The sequence below is a fragment of the Tetrao urogallus genome, assembly GCF_951394365.1.
Source record: "Tetrao urogallus genome assembly, chromosome: 9".
In the NCBI taxonomy this organism is placed as follows: Eukaryota; Metazoa; Chordata; class Aves; order Galliformes; family Phasianidae; genus Tetrao; species Tetrao urogallus.
In genome coordinates this window covers 21,366,914-21,381,789 of record NC_136822.1, presented here as the reverse complement: position 1 = coordinate 21,381,789, position 14,876 = coordinate 21,366,914, and the positions used below count along the sequence as shown (strand labels likewise).

Here is a 14,876-nt window from a genome sequence, read left to right as displayed (position 1 = left end):
GCCAGTGGGAACAAATAACCTTTCTGAGAAATCAGAGAATGAGATGTGATTGGAAACGGGATTGATGGGGAGATGTCACAGCGTTTGCTTCATCGCATTATCTAATTAAAAAGTAGAATCTTTGGAGGATAGGTACTGGGAGCTATTTTCAGTTCAAGCACCAATTAGCTAGGCCAATCGTTCTTCACCCCGATGTTCGGGTTATTACTCTTATTCTATTTCATAGTCTGCTTTCATAGACTTTTTCATGGGTACTTGATACTTTCCACCTCCTCCAGTGCCCTTAAGTGTGATTGCAGCTTGGTACATAACCGTTGCTGGCTAACAAAAGGACAGCCAGCCTTCAGCTCTCACTTAAGCCTATAGCCTTCATTTGCTGTTGCCACCAGCACCTACAGCCACTCTTTGCCTTAATTTGAAGCAAGGCAGTGGTTGCCCCAAGGGAATTCATCCACTTTAGTGATCTGCTTGTATTGGCAATGTGAGTGTACCCATGAGCAAGGAGAACACACGGCAAGAGCCCACAGCACTGAAATACTGTTTCCAAAGAGTAAATTTTTATTGTTTTCTGAAAAACTGCATACACATGTTCAGATCTGTTCAACCTTCAAAACATGTCTTAGTTTCCAAACAAACATAGGAAGGCATCATTCTTTAAAGCGCTGCTATTTACATTTCACGCTTCTCATTTTAATAACAGTAGCATCAGCTGATACATGCACTGTATAACTTATCATTTGGCATTGATATTTGCTTCAAACGGAGAGTGAAAAACCAACAAACCTTCCACTGTTTGAGAGATGTCTCGCAGGCAATTAAAACAAATCTCATTTCTTCTTTATAAAGGAGATCTCTTGAAGCACTCAGGCATCATCCCTGCAGTTTTAAGAATATTACTTCCACTCTACTTACTGGATCATCTTCCCCTGGTGCCGCACTTTGTTTGCCTCAGTGAACGGGAGCAGAAATAAGGGACGGCTCAGCCTTTCTCAGGGGTGGCAGAGCTGCACCAACACAGAGCCCGTTCAGTTTCTTGGCATCATTTCCAGCAAACTGCAAGATCACCTACAGGCTGATTTGTCACTATCTTATTTAGACTACCTAAAACCAGATGCGGCAGCTCACATGCAGACAGCTGGATTCAAGTTCATAGTCATATCACTTTCTCTTCTAATTTCTTATCCATTAAAATCCAGTAGCCAATAACCAGATAGCAGCACTCAAATCGTGCTGCGTTTCACTCATCTCCTTACATTCACTCACTTGGGTCAAGGGAAGCACAGTGTATTTTGCCACAGTACTCTGTTGACTGAACGTCTTTCCATAATACCATTCCTCACAGCCATCCTCAGCAGCCTCTGCTGTTCCCATATGCCAATATGGCAAAATCAGGGTGCAGGAAGTGTAAAAACCACGTAATTCTGAACTGCCTGCCTTCTGTTAAGCCAAAGAAGTTAAGTCCTGGAGGTGCTAGAGACTAGAAGATGCTCTTGAATGCAGGGGATTCATGGTACATGACTATTTTTCTTAGAGTGACGCAGTGGAACACGAGGAAGTGTTGCATTCCAGAGGATGTGTTTCATTATCGCACAGCAAAAGCTGGCCTGGTTTGATTTAACCAGCACCGTGCAGCCAGCGGGCAGTGCATTATTCTGGTTGTCAGCTATGGTGATTAAGCGAGCCGTATTTTGTAAGAGAAAATGGTGTTTTCGTAACTGCCAAACTTCTTCAGAATAAATACACAAGGTTGTAGAAGACGTTGCATTTCAGATGTTGCGAGAGCTGCTGGCCACTGCTCAGCCAAGTTCAGTTCACCACGGACACCGTGCTGTCGGGCTGGACCCCAAATATCTGGGAGAAGAACTCAAAAGCCAAACGGACGTGGATGGGGACGAAGACATACGCCGTGTACACCACCATTGCAAAAACAGTCACCGTGATGGTGTGGAACATGGACTGCTCCCACGGCTCCAGCACGTAGCTGCAGGTGATCAGCAGGTACTGGTAGTACAGCCAGTAGATATAGTCCTTCACACGCTTAATATCCATCGCCAGGCTCCAGTGGTTCTGAGACGGTGACCTGTAATGATAAGAAGCTCAGATTGTGGCTGCAGTGGAACAAAGGACCCGGAGATAAAACCGATGGGGTGACCATCATTGCAAGTCCAATTCCGCCTGTAATTGTTACACAAATTAAAGTTAAATGCAGTGCATCGGTACCAACACCTGCCTCAACTCCCCTGGGGTGGAGGCAGACAGCCTGCAGCTCTGGGAATTGCTGCCTGCAGTTACTCAAGTTGTATCAGTTGGGCACTCAGTTCCTGCATGGTGGTTATGAGTTTTGCTATTTATTGCACAGTAAGAATTAGAACTGCATTAGCTTGCAAAGGCACAGGGTTCAGGTGGAAGTCAGGGTAAGAGGCATTTAAAAGGGAAGGCTTTGGGCCAGCTTCCATACGTGCTGACAGCAGGCTCTCAGTCCTTGCAGCAAAGATGAAATTAAAAGGGCTGCTCTGTAAAGACTGCTTTCTTCTAATAATCATCTGTTATTACTCTGCAACTGTTGGGAATAAAGCAAAGACAAGCAATAAAGAGGAGAGAAAAGTCATCTCAAATTACATCTTTTTTTCCAGCTCATTCAGGTACATTACAGATTAAAAGAGTTTTTAGTGGAATTTACAAGTCTAGGAAGGAATTTACTCTCAGGTAATAGCATTATGCATTCACTGTTCCCATCTCCACACAAAGGAGAATGGCTGAGCAAGTATTAACTAGGAAATGAGCTTTGCTTTCCACTCTTTTTTTTAGTTACAAGTTGTTTTGAAGTATTTTGAATAATCCTTAATTTCAGGCTGAAACCATAGTTAAAGAAAACGGACAGAACACTGAGCAACTCTACAAGGCTGAACTCCTTTATGAGGCTTTTTGCAGGGCTGAGTTTAAGGACATGCATATTAAACAGGTTAGCTCGTGGCAAAAGGAAGCAACAGACTTCAGTCCTGCTTCCAGCGCATCACTTAGGTCTGCAATCTGTTGCCTAAAGCACCAGGCACAGAGATGCTCGGACACGTTAGGTCAGGACTGATGTGCAAAGGTTTTGAGCAACAGCTGCCTCTCCAGGAAGCCTACCAGCTCCCTCCATGCTTTGGCGTGCTTTGGCACAGCCCTTCTATTTTAAACCTCCAGCAGTGGCAAGGGTACAGGCTGGGGAGAAAGGTCTGCCCTGGGCTTCTGCCCTGGTATGAATGGAAGATGATTCCATTCGGATAAATTATTGCAAGGCCAGACTCAGGAGAGGCCTTAGAGCCCTGTAAATATTGCAAAGCTTGTAATAAAAATGACACAGCTGGCAAACTGTGACTCACTGGGAGCCAAGAGTGTCTCTATTTATACCTTCTGCAGAAAGAGCAGCATTTTTCAATGAAGAGGTTAAGCCCTTGCCTATAGGATTGAAGGTAGGATGATAAGGGCCCTCTTCTGCTATCTAGGATTACGCTATTTACACTGGGGTTATAGCTGTGCTAGTTAAACTCATATCTCTCTGGGTAAACACTTGCTAAGCCTGACCAAGGGAGAGCTGCAGGGCTCTGCTGTGCTGCTTGACCTCACCAAGCTATTGTTGGGGCTGTGGGTTTTGGGGAGGAGTTGTGGGCTGATACAGCCTTCTGCCCACAGCAGCACATGCACACGCGGACATCATGCAGAGCTGACCCCCTTCACTGCGAGAAGGAAGAGCCGAAATAACAAAACATCTCCCCAGGCTGATTGCACTGATACTGGACCAGGCTGCAGGCTGAGCACTGTCACTGAGGAGATGGTGCTGTTTTGGAGGGATACATGAATGCAGCATGAAGTAAATCAGCAGCAGACCTCTTGACTCATACCAGAGACAGCAATACAATTTTGCTAAATTTCTCTAGCCTGAGGACTTTATTTCAGTTCATCTCGGTCACTGATCCAAGCAACACGCGCTGCAATAGGACTCCTGCTGCCCTGCTCCTCCAGCACGAGCTGTCTGCGTGCAGGCTGCGTAACCTCCAAAAGAATGATGGAGGTTGAGATAAGTAAAAGATGTTCAAATTACAGTCTGTGTCCTCGCCACAAACACTTTTGCTGCACCTAACCACCCGGACTTCCTCTGTTAGCAGGAGCATGGGGGGTGGCTTGGAATAATGCAGCTCTAGATGCATAATTTATAAAAGGAAAATATAGATGAGAAGGAAGAAGCTGTCTTAAACCAGCTGCTCAGATAGTGAGATACCAGAACCCACTGTGTTACTGTGGCACAGATACCTTTCCTGAAGGTATCCCCTCTGCATCAGCTGAGGCACGAGCCAGACCCCAAAGCTCAACACCTCTTGCCTTCCACCCAGACCAGTTAGCTGCAGTGCTATCAGAAGCATTTTAAACAGGACTTGTCCTAAAGAAGCTTCTGCTTGCGCTGTTAAGCATTATAGGGCTCTATGACATTAAAGCTGCAGTCAGCAGGAGCTCCATGTTGAAAGGGTCCTGTGCTAAACATTCCTCAGAGTACAATACTGAGTGCAGGAGGAGATAAAGCACTCTCAGAGAACTTCAGCTTAGCACTCAGTTGTCTACAGATTTCAATCCAAGTATTCAGCTGCGCTGTGGAAATGCCTTCCTGTTTAGAAGGCATGGGACTGTTACCACCAGCTATGAGTAAAATGAATAGAATTCAGCTTATAAAACCATTAAGCAACGATCCAGTTATTTTCAGCAATTTCACCTCCAAGGAAAAAGGCAAGAAGAGAAACCTGTAAAGCAGCTTTTATTGCTCTAAGTGGCAACCTGATTTTCTTGCTTGCTGACACACGTCTCTGATTAGGGCAGCTGAAAAGATAAATCATCACCCAAAAAAGTATGCCAGGTTTCATTTAAGGGCACGCTTAACATAAAGAATAATGGTACTAATAATCTTGATTCGCAGTGCTACGGCAGTGCTGGGTGGTATGATTTAGAGATGCCAGTGTGAAGTACTTTGCTATAGCTTTTCTGCTTTGTGTGACAGAGTTTTGGGGACTCGGCCTGTAGCTCTGGGGGCTGAGGGACATATGCCCAAATGCACACACTGGGAATTTCCTCTGGAAGGAAACATTCCTGCAGGGGAGCTGGGCAAGTCATTTCAGCTACTAGAAGTATGGGTAGCCACGTCCATTGGATACTGAAAAATATGGATAAAGAATTTGTAGATGGGCTTTAACTGTTCTCATCTGTAATCTGACTGTGACAGAGGTTTTTTGTCTGCTGTTACTCAGACAGCCTGTCCTGACTTCTCCAAGGCACCAGTCTTGTCCCTCTTAGTGCTGACATAACTCTGGGGTGACCCCATTGATTTTATGTAGGCTGACATCTCTGAGAAATGCAAATGGAACGAGAAAGGGATTCGCATTCCCAGTCCGTGGTGCACTTGCTTTAATATGTTTTATTCAGTGAGCACCAAACGGTGCATAATGAATGAAATGCAGGTCCTGTGGACAAGGAATCGGGAAGAAATGGGGATGAAATTTAGATGAGGCAGTAGTTAAAATGGTGTGGAAAATCGAAGCGCCAGCACTGCCTGGGGACACGGTCTGTGCTCTATTGCAGCTGTGCTGCTCCAAATCCCTGCATGCAGCACAGCCCCTGGCCACAGTGTCAGCTCAGCCCAGCAAGCTGCCTGCCACCTCCTGCCGAGCACAGCCCTGCAGTACTTCGATTTTAAGTGCACCCCAAAGCTTGTTCTTCACAGGGAGGTAATGCCAGATAAAGAGCATCAATGAAAGGAACAGCAATGACCCGTCGACATTATGGGCTATTAGGCACCATTACAAGCATCTTTGCATAAAGATTTTAATAAAGATCCCCTCTCCTGTAATTCTGGAGCAAAAACGCACAGCAGCACTGTGTGTTTATTACTATTTATGGTTTCTGTTCCTCAGCATTCATCCTCCAGGGAGCAGGGAGCGTGCCAGTGAGCTCCATGTGCACACACTTATTTGTCTCCATTCATGCACCCAACACCTGAATGAAGTTCAGCCTCGATGATGTTTTACTACCAGCCATGACTCAGCCATTGTGAGCGCTGGTCAACATGCTCTGACGGCAGCCAGGAGTTGCAAAAACACCAGACTTCCAGGAATGGAAAAATACTTCAGGAGCAGAAGTAACGGCAATGGCACATTTCAGCCACATTTCTGCTTTACCCTGGGCTCCCCGTCAGCTTCCCAACCTGTCAGCACAAACCCCCCTCTCTGCTGACATCTGTGGCAGCACAGTTGCCATTTGCTTCATTTGAAAGAAAAAAATATATATATTAAATTACATGGAATAATAGAATCATGAAGGTTGGAAAAGATCTCCAAGATCCCCAGGTGCATCCTCACCATGCCCACTGACCGCGTGCTTCAGTGCCACATCTCCACGGTTCTTGGACACCTCCCTGGGCATCCTGTGCCAACAATACATACAAGACTCAGGAGTCTAACAAACTCCTTTCACTGCTGACAGGCAGCCATCCACTTGCCATGGGTAGCTTCCAGTAAGGCAGCGAAGCAGTAATCGATTGGCACTACAGGAATGGCTGTGCCACACCTGCACAAAACCCAAGCTCAGCTTCCTCCTCTGCAGCTCTGAACACAAACCTGGCCCCATGTGCACATGCTTTTGTCAGTACTGTTGCCATAGGCACCAGTTTAGAGCTGTCATTGAGCTGCCTGGACACATCTGTACTTGGAACAATGGGATTTGGTTAGAGACCCGCCTCTGCAACAAAGATAAGGTTGGAGGACCTTTGTCCTGTTTTCTTCCTGTGCCAGTCTTCATGTCAAAATAACTTTTCAAAGAACTTTCTTCAGATGCTGTCCTACCCAGCTATCTTGTACTTACGGCTGACAAGCTCCTTCCTTTCCAGCTTTCTCCATGCTGAGCGTGCTCCGGGCTCTGCTCCTCTTCCCACGTTAGGACTCTATGCTGGAGCTGAGCTGAGCTCTGCTGGTGAGCGCTGCTGGGGAAGGAAACATGAATTGGCATGGTGAAATATCAGGGCTGGCTTTCCCTGCATCGTCAATGGACACATTAACATGGTTTTGAAGAAAGCTGATTCCCAACATGACCTCAGATTTGCAACTAGAGACCAGCACCAGGATTGCACTGCAAAGACTTAAAACATTTAGAATTTCTGCAGAACTCTTCCGTGGGGTATCTTACAGGACTCATGACCTTGCTCATGGGGGCTAACCTAAGCTCCCTAAGACCTCAAAGCTTTCAGCCAGATCCTTCAAGGGACCTTAAGATGAAGTTCTGAAGGCAGTGTGACCCATTGCTTGCCCCACAAAATATCCAAGGATGGGCTTCAGAAAGCTTTACTTTCAAATGTATTTTCATAGAATCCTAGAATGGCCTGGGTTGAAAAGGACCACAATGATCATTGAGTTTCAACCCCCCTGCTATGTGCAGGGTCACCAACCAGCAGCCCAGGCTGCCCAGAGCCACATCCAGCCTGGCCTTGAATGCCTGCAGGGATGGGGCATCCACACTGAGTCCTTCCAGCAGGAGCTGAAAACAATAGCTGCTTTTGTACTGTGTGTAACATGAGAAGGTGAATCCTGCGTAGTGCTGACAGGTACTGGTGCAAGCAGGTCCCAACTCTCATGCATTTCCCCTGGGCATTTCCCTTGGGCAATGATGAGAGGCAGCAGCGTGGCACCACTCTGGTTATCAGTCCATGAGGTGAAAAGAGACACAAAGTGAGATGCTTGCAACAGATACGAAATAAAAAGGGGGATTTGCGTTCTTCAGAAACCTATTTAACCCCACAGATGTGATAAGGAGCAACCTCCTTGGCAAGACACTTCATCCCTACGAGCGAACTGTTCTGAACTATTGATAGAGGACACCCCTTATGTGTGGGGGATAGCAAAACCACCACTGAGTTTTGGAGGGGAGGAGATGAGATGTGTCCCTGCTCTCCTGGCAGTGGAACAGGACGCAGCTCTTCACTGCTGCACTGCACTGCTGTGCTGACATCCCTCTAAAGCAGCAGAAGCTGCACTTCAGTACGGCTTGAGCCTTGGTGCCGTGCATCACTGGGTCGTGCATCCCAGCCACTCCCGTGGCACTGAGTGACAACAGCACCTTTTGGGCACTCTTTCACCCCATTGCCCATCGTGAGAAACAACACCCGCACGCTGCACAGAGCTGCCCTGCATTTCCCTGCCAAAACCGCAGCATCCAGGATGCGCTCCAAGGGCTGCCTGAATTGCTCTCGTGGCAGCTATTTGCGCCGTGCTTGTAATACTGATGTGCAAAACAAACGTCCTCAAGCGTTTGTGAATACACAGCACCAGGCATGCAGATTAAGCAAATTCTCCCTGTCCCACCCCATCTCGTACAGCAGGGAGGCATTCCTGCATCTTTTCCCAATGGAAGGTAACTGGAAGGGGCACGCAGCTCCAGGAAAGAAAAGAGCACACAGCAGGCAGAAAAACCGCATCAGTCTGAGCAGCACCTTCACCTCCCCCCCTCCCCCTTCCACCTATTTTATCCTTTCAGAGCACTCGGACTTATTTTCAGCCAACCCCTGCAAAGGCAACCCATCCTCCTGACAGCCGCAGCGGCACCTGCATCCCCCTCACTGCAGCTCTACAGCAACAAGTACAGAGCGACCTCGCATCCAGCAACCCGTCCTTGCGCAACACCTCCCGCACCGGCTCCCTGCGCTCTCACTCCCACCGCAGCCTCCCGAGGCCTGGCCCGGCCCCGCGTTGCCCGGCGCAGCGCCGGTACAACCGTCAGCGCGGCTCCGCTCTTCCAAGGTCACCCGCGACCGGCAGCGGGAAGCGCCGCGCGCCGGCCCCGCTCTCCCCGCGCCGCCCGCTGGCATCGGAGCCCCGCACCGCCCTCACCTGCGCCCCGCGCCGCTCCGCCCCGCTCCTCTCCGCGCCGCGTTGAAATACCTCCGCGGCCGCCCGCCCCGTTCCGCGCCTCTCCGCCCCGCTCCGCCCGCTGCCGCAGGAGCTCTGAGGTTCCCGGGCGGCTGCGGGTGGCATCTGCTCGGGGAAGCTGCGTAACGCGCTCTGGCTGCGAGAGCCTTCCTCTGGGTTTCTCTGAGCACCTGGAGCCTTCCTCTGCTGTTTCTCGATGCTGCGGTTCGTAGGCTGCTAACGCAGCTCGCGCTGCGGCTGGAAGGGGCTGAGAGCGGAGCGCTATACTGTTCTTCGTGTGGCTGCAAGGAAGCTGCGTGCTGGGCACGCAGAGGGAAATTATGCTGGTGTATCAGAGGAGGTGTTTCCAGAAAAGAAGAGATGAGTGAGCAAGTATACACAAGACTTAGAAATTCTGGGAACTGCACAATGCTGCAATACAGGTGTCCCAGGTTTCCTGAGTTTATTCAACCCTCAATATCAAAAAGTGTATCTGAGTGTCCTGCTTGCTACCAAAGAGCTACTGAAGTTGAATTCGCAGTACAAGTGAGGAATGAAGTAGCAGACTGCATCTTGACTGCTCCCCTTGGCACGGGATACCAGGTGCAACCTCATTCACTGAGCCAAGTAGTGGCAGTTCTCCTCTCACAGGGCTGATCTCACCCTTTAAGTTGTCACTGTGTGATAAAAGAATGGCATTAAGAACATATCCTTTCCTTTAAGGTTATGGGTTTTGCTTTGAAGTGGCTGAGATGGGGCAGCCCCGTGTAGTTCCTGATGCCCCCTCCACTGCCACGAGGCTTGCATTCCATTTTGAGGGCAAAACCCCTTCCCTTCAGCTCCCAAGGAGGTGCTGAGAATTTGTCCCAGATGCTGCTGGGACCGGGGCTGCCTCTATGCCAGATCCTTGCCAGTGGCCTGTCCCTATCCGGTGTCAGGCAGCTCCCACAGCCGGGCAGAGGGATGAGCTGGGCTGGGGGAGCTGAAAAATCCAACAACATGGGCTGCATTACAAGGTGACACCAACTGGCTGCCAATGGGACCGCAGAGCATGGGCTGACCTGCAAGTACCGCGGGGCCGCCTGCCGCCGCTCCTGCACAGACCAGCGTCTGCTGAAGGCCATAAAGGAACACAAACTGTTTCAAAGGCCAAAGGCATGGGAGCTGTCCTTTTGCATCTGAGCACATTTTAATGATGCTTTAAAAACGCTCTTTCCTGGTGTAGTATCTTTAAGAGGTGCTTGCACGTAGTAGCGCTGGCAGCAAAGGGGCAATCAGGATGCGACGCTCCCCTTCTCAGCTCACGCAGTAAGAACAGTGCCTCTTTCTCCTGCTGCTATTTTTATAGATGTTGACTGCAGAGGCGATGCTGGCTTAGTCTTTGATCCTAAAAATACTTACGCAGAGGCTTTGTTTTAAACTAACAAATAGATGCGCTCCTTTCGAGTGCAAAGCGGAGCAGAGACACTTCACTGGTGACAGGGAACCACAGGAACCTGCATGGAGTGTGTGCAGGCAGCTCAGCCTGGGGAGAAGCCTGGTGCCTGGCTGGATGGAGCTCAGTACAACATGTATTTTGTGAGTGGGTATCCCTCATCTTTCCCTCAGAAATACTTGCAGAAGCAGACCTAGCTGCCACCTTCCTTGGGGTCACCGTCACCGCATTCTGAACCTCACTGAACCCAAAGCGTCAGAATGCGTCACGCTCTTGGCATGGCAAAAGTCATAGCAAAGTCATGAATTTATGAAGGACATAAAAAGAAATCTGTTTCCTTGTCTAGCGCTCTGGAAGATCTCCTACCTTCCTCATTTCACCACCAGGGATTTGTGTTAATTATTGCCAAGCATTTAAGCGTTGGCTTTTGCTCCTGCAGGAAACATCCTGCAGATTACTCCTTTGAGACATCAGTAACAATGCACACCTGCCACAAAGGCCAGCGGAGCATTTATAAAGCCAAAATAGTGCTCTGAATGTGTCCTGAGTCTGCAGTGCTCACCACAGGGCTGGGGTGCATTGCACACCAGGCTTTGCTGGCCTGGTGTGCTGATCCCATTTGCTGCTGCTCCCTCCCGCAGTGGCTCCTGCCAAAGTCAGCATGGATTTAGGCACTGTCTATATGCCTTGTTTTCTGCACATCATTTCACCCGTGTCTGCCTGGTTTCATCCACCCCTGATTTAAGCCCCCAGGCTGTTGAGGCTGCTTTTTAATGATTAGGGCAACTCTGAGGGCACAAAAGGATGAACGTTCTAAAAATAAAGCCCTCCGTTTTTCATCTGTCTGAATTAGTGCCATAATCTGTGTGTGCCTTTGGTATTTGCAAACTTTGGATGGCAAATATTTACCAAGTGTATCGGAGTGCCACGGTGATGATTTTATTAGCTCCACTGAGTGTTGTGCAGGTGGTGACTTTTGCTAATCCACGGGCAAGGCCATGCACTTTCATTCGGGATAAGAGTAGTTTGACTTGAAGCACAGAAGCATAAATCCTGCAGGCAAACGTCCTGACAAAACTGTGCTCAAAGTCAGCCCCACAGATTAGAGAAGAACATTTTATCTAATTATGGGGCAGCTCGGATAAAGCAATCACCCCCATGGGATAGGTGTAAGGGCTGTGGGTGGTTATCTCTGCTCTGGGTTTAGCTGAACACCTGTCTGGGCACTGGTGGGGAGGTTACAGCAGGGCTGGGTCTGATCCTGCCCCATGGTCCAGATCCTTGGAGTTTTGTACAAGGTGGGATGTGTGGTCTGGTGCGACAGAAGCACAGCATCACAGAGTCACAGGGGGCTGAGGCACCCCCGGGTCTCTCCAGCCCAGCTCTGCTCCAACAGGGCTGATCCCAGCTCAGGCCTGGGTGGCTCCTGGAGATCCCCAGGGAGAAGACCTCAGCTCCTGTCCAGTCCCTGTGCCAGCGCTCCAGCACAGAAAGTCAGAAATGATGTTACATGGGAAACTGCTTATATGCAGCATCCCTTCGTTGTCCTTATAAACATCAGCATCAAGGGGCAGATTCCAGCTGGGCAGTCCTGCCTGTGCCCTGGCTGGAGCAGAAGGGCTGAGTGACATACCAAAGCCTGTTAGCAGGCATAATTAAAAGGTTGGATTAATCAACACTGAGTACCAGGGCTGGGCAGAATCTGTAATGATTCAGATCATATCAGGACGAGCTCCTGATGAATCCCTTTGACAATACTAAATTGTTACAGCCAGTATAATGGTCTGTGTAAGCGAGTTTGTGATCTTTTGTTAGAGCCTTAATCTTGTAAATGACCTACAGAAGATCCGAGCATGCCCATGCCCAACCCTCACTCAGGCATCAGCTGTGGGTATTTGTCCTTGTGGATTAGAAATGCCTCTTTCCGGAGGCATTAATGGAAAAGCCATCGTTTGCATTGGCATCCCTAGTTGACATCTTCCTAAATAATCGGCTCGTTGGTAGGACCTGCAAAGGAAAACTTTTCTTTGGGAGCATAATGCATCTCTCTGGAGAGGAAGGCTGTGCTTGGCTGCGTGGATTGCCAGCTGGGTGTGCAGCTCTGGGTAGCACCCAACTGCTGGAGAAGGCTTTCACTTCTGTCGGAACACAACGCCGTCCTACCCACTATCTGCTTCATCTCCTCGTGCTCTTTCCCAATGCCACAGGAGCTCAGCCAGCTGTGTGAGTAATCATGCTCATTTTGGTACCAGTTTCCTGTGGGAAATCTCTGAAACCTTTTGTGTTACCCTTTTCTTTCCCACCTTCTGGCCCATCATCCTGACTCCATCACGGCTATGCCTGCAGACAGGGAACACCCTTCTTTGTCTTTCAGTTCTGGTCACAGAACTGTGCTATATTTCACATGAAGTCTGGCATATAGGAAAGCTCCTCACTGCACTTGGGACCCAGAGGCTCCGTCACCTCACAGACAGCAGCTACTGCCATGGAAATCCATCTGATTTCCAGCCTATCGAGGCATGATTTTGTTCCCTCTTTTCCTTTTCAAAGCCTGCTAGGAAAGAAGGAAAGGAATTCCTCTGCTGCCATTCAGGAGATCCAACAAGTACGTGCTATAATTTATTTATAATATTAATTTATTACTATTGTACATTTGCCTACATTATTCTGTCCAAGATTCTCTGCTGCTGCAGGGTGAGGAGCAGGGGAGGGGGGGGGGGGGGAGTGCTTTGGGCTCCTCCCATGGCACCTCCAGGGGAAATGAGGAAAACTGTACGTGGGACAAGGACGGGGTTTGGTGGGTGGCACGGGATGCTTTCACTCAGGAAAGTCCCCTGCACAGGCAGCAGTGAGTGCTTGCTCTTTTTGGGAGATGCCAACCCCACGAGCCTTTTGGAGCAGGCTGCGGTGTGAAATGAGGGAGGCAGCCCTTGTCGCTGTGCTCCCGCTGCCTCACACCTCTTAAACAGACCATTGTGTTTCTAAGGTGGTTAATTTTCACCTTGCTGGGCGTGAGGAGCTGGTTCCAAAGACATCAGTGGGAATCTTTCCTCTAACTTCAGTTTTGATCCAAAGTCTTTCACATCTAGTTTGTATGTCAGAAAAAAACAATTCTCTCCCTCTCCTGGGGCACTTTGATATTGCAAATACCACCACCTCCCACTGAGTTCTGGGTCCACCACAAGTCACAGACCATTTCACTCCCAGGTTTCTGCCTGCTCTGGGGATTACGAGGTTGCAGCACCCTCCTTTTAAAACACCCGTGACTCCAAGTGGTGCAACCTTGCTCTGTTACAAAATTGCCAGGGCAATGGAGAGTTCAGGCTAAAGCAAAGTAGATATTTCCAGTTCTGTATTTCCAGTTCTGTATTTCCTGGGGGAGTTGCAACATATCCCGACGTGGCATTGTGCCATGGGGAGCGGGATGAGCAGCTCCGTGGGGTAAAGCTGGCTTTGTTGCCAGATGATGTTGCAGAGATCTGCAAGCACACTGTGTCGTTAGAGGGTGATTAACTTGGGAAGTTTCAGGCCAGTGTTCAAGCAGGTGACCATTGCACTGTTCCTGACTGAATAGCATGGGTAGGACAAGAGGTTTTGCTGAAGCACTTTGACTCGGATAAGCTGTGTTGGATAGAGAGGGGTTGCCACCTCTTAGAATCACAGAACCATGAAGGTTGGAGAAGACCTCTAAGGTCACCAACTGCAACCCCAGCTCAGCCCACCATGCCACTGCACACATCTCTCCGTGCCACATCTCTGTGGTTCTGGAGCACCTCCAGGGATGGTGACCCCACCGCTCCCTGGGCAGCTGTGCCACTGCATCACTGCTCTTTGGAGAAGAAATATTTCCTAATATCCTTCCAATAGGGAGCATATAAACAGGGGGAACAGCTGTTTACAAGGGTAGATGGTGATAGGACAAGGGGGAATGGTTTTAAACTAAGACAGGGGAGGTTTAGGTTGGATGTTAAGAGGATGTTTTTCATCCAGAGAGTGGTGAGGCATTGGGACAGGTTGCCCAAGGAGGCTGTGGATGCCCCATCCCTGCAGGCATTCAAGGCCAGGCTGGATGTGGCTCTGGGCAGCCTGGGCTGCTGGTTGGTGACCTGCACACAGCAGGGGGTTAAAACCAGATGAGCACTGTGGTCCTTTTCAACCCAAGCCATTCTGTGATTCTATGAATATTCAATCTGACACTCCCCTGGCACAACATGAGCCTCACACCCAATCGCTGGTTTCCTGTGTAAGGTGATCAGAAACACGGCTTGCTGCCTCTGTGTTCCACTGGCTGTAGTTTCTGGGTTGATACCCCTTAAATATCGCGAGCCACGACTCATTTCCTCTCAAATGATAAGACTGGAAAAGGTTAAATGCAATTACATTTGGGATTATTGTCATTTTCCTCCTCGAGCCTGAGCCTTTTACACACAGGCCTTGGAGCTGACTTCTCTAAATGAAATCTGCCATTTTCTGCAATCACAAGGTCTTAAGAGATTAAGCTCTAAGAATACTAAATATCG

The 14,876-nt window shown here is 49.0% G+C and overlaps 1 protein-coding gene across 1 annotated transcript; it reads right to left on the bottom strand.

The window, feature by feature from the left end:
- Positions 1-1,806: 1,806 nt before the first annotated feature.
- On the bottom strand, positions 1,807-2,049 carry SPTSSB (serine palmitoyltransferase small subunit B; the record flags this gene model as incomplete). Its single annotated transcript, XM_079540040.1, has 1 exon — positions 1,807-2,049. One exon carries the CDS (start codon positions 2,047-2,049, stop codon positions 1,807-1,809), a length of 243 nt encoding a protein of 80 aa, XP_079396166.1.
- Between the last annotated feature and the right edge of the window lie 12,827 nt (positions 2,050-14,876).